The following is a 9708-nucleotide window of genomic DNA, read 5'->3' on the forward strand; positions in this document are numbered from 1 at the left end:
TATATATATTGGTTGCAGTTTTCACTCTATTCTTTTCTTCATATTTAGAAGGTGTAATTAGCCTTGGTTAGTTTTATTTTCATGTTTGTTAACTTATTATTTAGAAGCAGAATGAAACCTACAGTATGTGTACCATATTCCTCCTTTTAATACTTAATAATCTACATTTTTTTGTAAGAGATGTGTGACAATGTAAACATAATACATGATGTAGTACAACATGCAACTGCCTTAAATGTCACCTGCATGTATACAATTTCACCATTATCCATCACCGAGCATATAGTAGTATATTATCACATTAACGTTGCCATTTCTATGCAATTCCTACATAAAGATGAAATCCAGTAGCCCCAGTTAGAGTCTAATAATGTGTCAATTTATATTGTGTTATTAAAGCTAATTGAATTTCAATATGTTGAATCAAATCCAACAAAAATGAACAGAGTTCTAATAGATGTCTATTCTGTACTGAATAATTGTAGACGTTTTCAAATCAGAGCTTCATATCCAAAGAATCAAGTCTTCAGTCGTCAGTTTAGTTGTAAAGAGGGTTTTGTTTTAAATGTTTTGCAAAATCTGTTGTACTTTGGCGACGGTCCTGTGTGTGCGCACATACAATCAACATTTGTCACCATCGTGTCTCAAACGTTTGGAAAGGGAAAGTCGGCACCAAATACTACCGTATAGTATTTGTTCCTGTGCAGAAATGCGACATGATGTAGAACTTTATTTTGAAATGCTGAAACATGCCTCGTATATATTTGCTCTACACTGAGAAGACTGTGAAGTTGTGGAAAGAAACTTTGCTGACTTTTAATGGCTTTGATCTAATATTCATCATTCAAGTTAAAATTCTCAGTGCCGCACACACTAAGCTGCCCGGCTTGTAGTCAGTCAAACAAATGTATTACTCCTTCGAAAATACATTTATTTTAACGTAAATGACTTATTCATGCACCATTGTTTGCCCTAAATTAATTGAGCAGCTGCACACGAGAACAATAACAAAACTGCTAACACTGCTAGAGCACAGGAGAGGATTCAGAAAAGTGACAGATGTGGAACAAGACGGTGAAAGACTGATTTATGGCATTATATTTTTGTCATGCGGCCCATCTGCTTCTTTTTTCATAAACAGTCTCAGGAATTTTGATTTAGAGTTTGTGTCTCAGAATAAATTAAACTATTAGACATGAGTTTTTGTCTGAGCTCTTCTATTGGTATAAAGTGGACGAGACTGTTTGGAAAAAGAAGATGTTAGGTATCTCCAGCACCAATCAAAATGTAACGACATAGCAATCAGAATCTGATTAAAGTTGTTCTGCTCTCAGCCAATTGGCCAGCTTTGAGTGCTAAACTTAAATATATAACTATGGATTTTTTTCTCGAACATTCTATATTCTGTAAAGTGAAGTATTATAGAAAAAAATAATTTCCAGAAGGATTTGATCAAAATTTGTGTAAATGTGCGCTTTGCTGAGTGGGCGTGAGTCTCAGGAGAACATGAAGCGATGGAGGACTGTTGACCTTCTCCCATACTGCCCTCGCCTACATTGTTTTATCGGGAAGCTGACAAGATAATATTAAACCTTCGACAAGGATTATTTTATATGTTCTTGCCATAACATAGAAACACACATCGCAAACCCATGATACTGCAAGCTAACAATTTAGTATGGTTTTATATAATGGGTGGATTTATTTGGTCGCCAACACTTTACGTGTCATAAGATAGTTTCATGTTATACAAGAAGATAACAGATAAATCTTTATAATAATCAAAAATATATTCTTTTATATTATTATATTCATACTTGACAGATTAAAACAAACTGAGTGAACACTTTTTTTCATTCCTTTAATTTTTTTTAACTGCATATTTGACGAGATGTACTATACATCTTATTTAGTCCAATACAAAGCCTTTTATTCTTGGTTTTACTTGGGTACCTTTAAAATGTCAAGAAAAAAAATTGCTTTCCGACATTATACACTTATTCCCTTAATTTATTTCTGGACAAGCCTTTTTCTTTGTGAACACTTTATTTTATTACATAGATGTATTTATATCTACAACTCTTATATACTGCACTTTTTCTCTTACAGGCCCTTCAGCTACTGGCTGAACTACATCCTCTCCATCATGTACTGCAGTAAGAACAACCACATCGGCTACTACCTGGAGGAAACCAGGAGCTGCTCCTGCCCCTACGAGCACCCCCCCTGCCTGGGGGTGATCCCCTGCATGGTGGGGGAGGGCACCTCATGCGCCTCGTGCTCCTACGAGAACCGATCCCGCTGCGCCACCTGTAACCAGGGTTACATGCTAAGCCAGGGCGTGTGCCGCAACGAAGTGCCCGACTCCACTGATCACTACATCGGCTTTGAGACGGACCTGCAGGACATGGAGCTACGCTACCTTCTGCAGAAACGAGACAACCGCATCAGCATCCACGGGATCTTTGTCAGCAACGATGTCAGGCTTAATAACTGGTTTGACCCGTCATGGAGAAAGAGGATGCTGCTGACGCTGAAAAGTAATAAATACAAGTCAAACCATGTCCACATGCTCCTGGGGATGTCTCTACAGATCTGCCTTACCAAGAACAGCACTCTGGACCCCATGCTGTCTGTCTATATCAACCCGTTTGGGGGGAGCCACTCTGAGAGTTGGATCATGCCCATTGACCAGAGCAACTACCCAGACTGGGAGAGGACTAAATTAGACCTTCCCTATGACTGTTACAACTGGACTTTGACTTTGGGCAACAAGTGGAAAACATTTTTTGAGACGGTCCACTTTTACCTCCGGAGTCGGATCAGGGCGCCCTCAAGCACCGGGAATGGAAGTGTATATTATGAGCCCTTGGAGTACCTGGAACCGGGGCAAAATCTAGGCTACATGAAGATTAACAGCATCCAGGTGTATGGCTATAGTATGCACTTTGACCCAGAAGCAATCCAGGACTTGATTTTACAGCTTGACTACCCATATACTCAGGGATCGCAGGACTCTGCCTTGCTGCAGCTGCTGGAGATCCGGGATCGGGTCAACAGGCTCTCCCCACCTGGAGCTCAGCCTCTGGACCTCTTCTCCTGTCTGCTGCGGCACCGGCTCAAACTGTCCACCACGGACGTTGCCAGGATCCAGGCAGCGCTGCAGACTTTCAGTGCCAAGCAGCCCAACTCGATCGAATACGAAACAACCAAATTATGTAGCTAATAAGTGGGCAGGCAGCCAGCTGCACAGATGGCAGAGCAGTTATCACACAGGCCTGATGATGGTTAAGAGCAATTCTGGAGCCCAGCAAGGGACATTTGGGGGACATTTTCACTGTCGTCATGGATCTCAAGAGTGCATTTGAGATCCTCATGTCAGCTTTTCCTATAAATTTGTACAACATTGTAGAATTAAGGAGGATTTCACCAAACTTGCCTCATAGCTTTTTTTTTTTCTCTCTCCTGATTGAAATATTAACTTTGACAGTTAATACTATGAATTTAAAGCTCTCCCACCACTGATATGTTGCCAGTGTGCTGACGTTTGTAGGTTGCATACATTTGAAATTGCTGTCATGCGTAAACAAAAGCTTTTGCTGATGAAGTATTACCCGAGCAATGTTATCATCTTACAGATATAAACATTTCAACACCAGCATGTTTTTTTTGTTTGTACTTTTCCATCACATTTATTTCCCAGGCTCAAAAATAAACACACATTTCTGTTTTACTATCACGGCCCTGTCTTTTAACCTGGCACATTATGGGCACCTCATTGTTTTAAGCGTTCCATTCAACAATAAACTCACTCCTTTTTTTACGCTGTACTACACATTTTTGTAAGACAAAAACAAAATACGCATAAATACACAAAATGAATAAATAGATGCTGTATTACTACAGATTTGCAGATAAGAAACCAACACCGTGATACACAATATATGTTACATGTGCTTTTATTTTTATAATGCTGTCGTTTGTGAATGAAAAGAAGAAAAAAAAACTGTCTATAAAATGTATAATACAATTTGTTAATACACTAAATAAAAAAACTTTTTATGTGTGGTCTATAAATGGTTTACTTTTCATGGAAGAGATACTTGACACGCACACACACACACAGTATTTTTACCTTATGACTAATACCATCAATGACAAGATTATATATTGGTGAGACAGTATGCAGAAGACAGAGGACCTTCATTACGGTTGTTAATAGCGCCTGTGCTTTCCCTGATATGGTGTGTCAAACGTCTGCTGTGAAACATCTCTGGGCCTTGTTTGTGGATTGTCATGGATTTGACACACAACTGACTTTTTCAGTTATCCGTAGGCTATGTTAACATTACAAGCTATTTTGTTTTCACTATCATGATAACCCATCACTTTTTTAAAGTGGTGTCGGGGAGATCTTTTTAAATTTTTTTTGTCAGTCATATCTGGGCCATTTTCATACATACATAGATCCGATACATATCCGATCACTGACCATGCGACCACTGTGAGAAGTGTTTTTCTGCGCTGCAGGCACTCATACAGTTTCAGTCATAGAAAAACCTCTCTCTCTCCACAGAACTATGGCAGTGCATCATTGGTTATCAGACCTGACAAAAATAAAACTTTTTTCCGTATTACTGTTACTCTGTTTTAGTTATTTTTATAGATTTGGTGTCATGTTTCACTTGGTAAAACTCAAATTAAGTAAATTAGCACTTGAGAAAATGTGTCAACTGCAAAGGCAAACCAGCCTTGTCTGGGAAACATTACGTTCCAGCTCAAACAGGCTCCGCCCTCTACTGGACTCTAAGAAGGATAAAACTCTCCTTCAATCACAAGCATTGATTCACAGATAAGAGAACCAGAGGGTCTGTAAGTACAGGTTGTAAACTTTAAATAGGCTTGGGGTTCAGAGACGCATACCTTCACAACAAACTGACTGCAGGACGATCCACCCCTGGGGGTGGACTCGTTAGCACACATGCAACTACCAAGTAATCTGTTTTGATGATGAGGCCCTGGACCACGGGTTCTGGGGGGCTCTGTTTTAGGAGACGAGTGCAGTAGGCAAGTAGCCCACTCTGGGCTGTCCCTTTACACTTGGCTCCTGAGAGTGACAGGCTTAGGAGGGCTGCACTGTCTGTACAAGTTGTGCAGACCATCCAGGCGGCAAGAGCGGGATCCATCATTGCCAAAAAAATCTGAATTGAGCATGAAAATATGATTTTAGATAGGCCATTGAGAAGCCATTATCTGATGGTGTGATTTTTACAAATAAGCTATCTAATGGAGACTTAAATACCTTTACCTAAAGATTTAAACACACAAAACTGTCTGAGTGTTAAAACAATGGAACCAGCAAATAGGGCATTCAAATATTACATACATTTTGTCATAGTCATTTGGGAATAAAACACAGCCATAACTAATATTGATCATAACACTTGTTCTCTTTTTTTCAACAACCAACTCCATACAAAGAAAGATCACACCCTTAAATGACAAAGTGACAAAGTTGTGCAAATTCATTAACTTAAGTATCACATTGACGTAAGTATTAAGGCCCTTTGCTTTGACGCTTGACATTTAACTCAGGTGCCTCCCATTTCTCTTGATCACTTTTGATTGGAGTCCACCTGTGGAAAATTCACTTGATTGGACATTGGAAAGGCACACGCCTGCATACATCAGGTCTAACAGCTGACAATGCATATCAGATCTAAAACCAAGCCACGAGTTTGCAGGACCTGACTGCAGAGCTCAGAGCTCAGGCAATAAGTCTCCAAATCCAGATCTTCAAAGCTTGTCACATAATACCCAAGAAGACTTAGAGGCTGTAAATGCTGCCAAAGGTGCTTCAACAAAGTACCGATGGGTCTGAATACTTATGGCGATGTGATATTTTGGTTTAATTACAACAAATTGCAAAAACCTTATGGAAACCTCTTTCTGTCATTTTGGGGTATCGAATATAGAATGATGAGGGGGAAATGAATGAACAACAAACAAAATCTGACAAAAAGTGTTTAATGCACTGTATATTTACACCCAGTCCACTCGCAATTTACATTCTGACATAGTAGGAAAATAACAGGTGTATTTAATAATCCTAATGAGCTGCATTCCGCTTAGTTTTTAACGAAAATCATTGGTAATGTCGTCAACTTCACCTGTGCCCTTCAGAATTTCTGCTGGTAAAGGTCTATGGAGCGGTGGCTTTCCAAAGAGCAGTTTTTTTCCCCTCACACATTTCCTTTGTCTGAGTACAGAAGCTGGCTTTCAGAGAGCACTTTAACCAAGCAAGTTTATTTTTGGCCTGTTAAGTTACTCACAGATTTAGACCCATAACCAGTGACATTTGCGACTTAATCTGGCTGCTACATTATTGCTCTTTGCTGTTGATGCCAACCGAATCGTGCAGTTTAACAGCCTCAGAACCTAGTCACTCACTGGTGCGCCCAAATACTTTGTCACATTCACACACAAATTTGTATCCGCAAGTGCAGGGAGGTGCTCGCACCGTAGAAGCCAGCTGTTGTGTACAAGATCATCACTGCAACACTGGCAGACTGAGGTGGACAAAACAGTAGAGAGGATTTTTTTTTGTTTTATCTGCTTTTTTTTTTTTTTTTACACAGATGGCTGTTTAACTAATCCAGCCAATGAGTGTTGCACCACGACCTGTTTATACAGTTAAATGCTGAATATATATTTTATAATTTTAATATATAAAGCAAGTAGAGAGAAAAGGGGCAAATCAGAGAGATTAAGTGCAAATGCAAAAATGTTGACGGCTGCATCCAAGACTCATTTCCTTTTTTTTAATACAAAATGTAACATTTAGTGGTTGGTGAATATTATTAGGAGCTATTTAACTCATTTGGAAAATTGCATCTCTGAATCACATTTTTATCATTCCTTTGTGAAAGCACTTTCCACAGAAAACAAATCATGAATTATTGAGTGGAACACTCACGTCATTTGATAGCTTGTTAGGAGTCAGGTAATCTAACCAAAGCATAATTGAAGAGCCGGCAGCTGGTGTTTTAACATCTTTACCTGGATCATTAAATACTAGTTTATTCCTGTGGACATCAATCCAATATATGAGACCTCTTGTGGACAAAACATGTTGTCTCTTTTGATATAGTTCTCTACAGAACATTTGATACATGCATTTTTGTGTATGTGTGATTAAAACTACCACTGACCAAATTTTGTAGACATGAACCGCATATTGATGCTCTAATAAAAAGAAGAGAAAAGATTATTCTTTAGAACCCTTTTGGATTTGTGATGATTGATGTCTGCTGGAGGCAGTGGGGGAGACACAGCATCAAAGCCCATTATCTCAGGTGGTTCTATCACTGGTTTGTAGTCTGTTGTAATTTGCGGGGGTTTATGTCTTACTCCAAGCCGTGAAATAAAAGCACCACACTCCGTGTCCCCCAAGCGCTTTGTGCTGTAGACGTATAGTATGTAGCCTGAATGCAGCCATTCTCCTACTCCTCTCTGATCTTTAACCATTTCATATGATGAAAGCAGTCGGTGTGAAAATGCAGGTTCAGAGACTGAAATCGCCCGAAGTAATCCCCATCACACGTTAAAAAAAGGCCAATGATTCCTTCTGCCGAAAATGTCAGAAAAATGCAAATTGCTCCTTCCTGCTAGCACAGTGGAACGAAACAATAGATCATGTGGAAATGATAGGTAGAATTTGAAAGATTGACATTACATCAGAATAAAAAAAGAATGAAATGAAACTGACTTCAGTTAATTTTTAACATGTTTGTCATCTTAAAAGTATTTCCTGTAAAATCAAACCAACATCTGAGTGATCAATTACTGAACATAAACATTTGGAATATAAAGTTACATTTTAATTTAGTAATCTGGGCCAAGTGGATGCTGGGAAATGCTACAGCACCCTGCGAACCTAAACAAGAGAGTATGGAGAATGATTTGATAGAGGGATGAACAGAGTTTGGCTTGCACTAACATATTGGAACAATAGCGGCTGCATGACGAACATGCATATATTTCTGCATCGATGTTTCATTCATATATTGTCTAACATCTGAAAAACAAATCCCTGTGGCAAGCTCATACTGTAATTACACCCTCCAAGATGTAATGGAACTGAGCGTTAGCCCCATTATGCGGCTGTGTCGGGTGTTTTGCTTTTGTCATTATTTTTCTGCATAGTGATTTGGTTTGGAATGATCCGTGCATTACAACAATCAAAAGAAAAGTCTGTGCAGAATGTTTTGCTCTATGACTCCATGTAACTCAGAGCAAGCCAGCATATTGATATGGATTCACACCAAAAATGTGATACTTTCATTAAAGCTCAGGTCCAAGTGGGAACAATGAGGAAGATTAAATTGAATTTATTCGTGCTCAGGCAGCTATCATAATCCAACCATCAATCACCAATTACCGCCTCGCGGCTGTGTGCCTCCGCCAACCAGTCAAGTTACAGTTTACATCCACTTCTTGCCAAACTGTCATAGCTTCATCATTTAATACTATTGGGCATTTGCGTGACATAATTGGCATGTACATATATGCCGTTATGGCCAAAAATGAATTTTGCGATGTCACAGTGACCTTGATCTTTGACTTCAAAATTCAAATTACTTCATCATTGAGTCCAAGTGGACATTTGTGCCAAATTTTGAAAAAGATCCCTCCAGTCGTTCTTGAGATATCGCATTCACACAAATGGGACAGATAGACTGACTGACGACCCATAAACGTAATGCCTCTGGCCACAACTGTCACTGGCATAAAGAGGCATACAAATGGGACATTTAGGTATTTCTGAAAGTGTTAATGGGACATTAAACTCAGAGCAGGTGGTAACTAAATCAAAGGAATATCCATTAAAGTGTATTTATAGTCATAAAGGCAAACGCGTTGTGTACCTCAAAGATCTTTGACTCATCGCTGCTTTGGACCTTCTCTAAACTCTCATACCGATCACTCAGGAGCTCGCTGATGGCTCAGTGATTATTTGGGACATGGCTAAATGATGTGGTGTTTCTGTCTTAGGGGAGTCAAATCTTGACCTTGACTTGAAATCAGAATCTTTTAGCTTTGCAGCCACATATTATTCTCTTTTATTGAAATGAACAGCAGTGTCATTCAATTCAAATTCTGATGAAGACGGCTCTAATATGTTTATTGATTTTTCTTGAAATGACCATTGTTAGTTTTATTACCCTAGGGTGCAAGGTTGAAATAACTTCTTTTGTTTGGTTATTCAAGTGATTATTTTCTCAAAGATATAACCATTGGACAGACAAGGCATGCTCATGACATAATGTCACAACGCAACAACAGCATAACATACATTTATTGAATTAAAATAGATTAAAATCACTAATATGAAAAATCAAAAAAGTGAAAAAGGAAAGTATGCCTTTCCAATTAAAACTAATCCCCAAATCACTTCATAATCCCATGGGACAAATTCCCATGTGCAGCTCCACTACAGACCAGGGAGCAATCAAAGCTGGCACCCCAATACAGCTCAACTTTGAGAGGCTAGCAGAGTGGTGGCATTTGATGAGAAAAGTTCAAGTCTTTCAGGCTGTGGAAGAAAAATGCGTCATGTTCCAAGGTTTTGGTCTTCAGAATTTCTCAGATTCAACCAACTCGCCATAAAAGCACTGAAAGCTACTGGAAAACATATGATAAATAACT

At 39.0% G+C, this 9708-nt stretch overlaps 1 protein-coding gene across 1 annotated transcript in view; it reads left to right on the forward strand.

Annotated features, from left to right (window-relative positions):
- Positions 1-4071, forward strand: part of brinp3a.1 (bone morphogenetic protein/retinoic acid inducible neural-specific 3a, tandem duplicate 1) — a 44144-nt gene extending 40073 nt beyond the window's left edge. Inside the window, exon 8 of the mRNA XM_076088691.1 lies at positions 2110-4071. Within this exon, the coding sequence (XP_075944806.1) occupies positions 2110-3226 (1117 nt within the window). The 3' untranslated portion in view covers positions 3227-4071. The remainder of the gene's footprint in view (positions 1-2109) is intronic.
- Positions 4072-9708: the final 5637 nt, after the last annotated feature.

This window comes from Anarhichas minor, unplaced genomic scaffold (assembly GCF_050575085.1).
Source record: "Anarhichas minor isolate MPS153535 unplaced genomic scaffold, ASM5057508v1 ptg000010l, whole genome shotgun sequence".
Classification (NCBI taxonomy): Eukaryota; Metazoa; Chordata; class Actinopteri; order Perciformes; family Anarhichadidae; genus Anarhichas; species Anarhichas minor.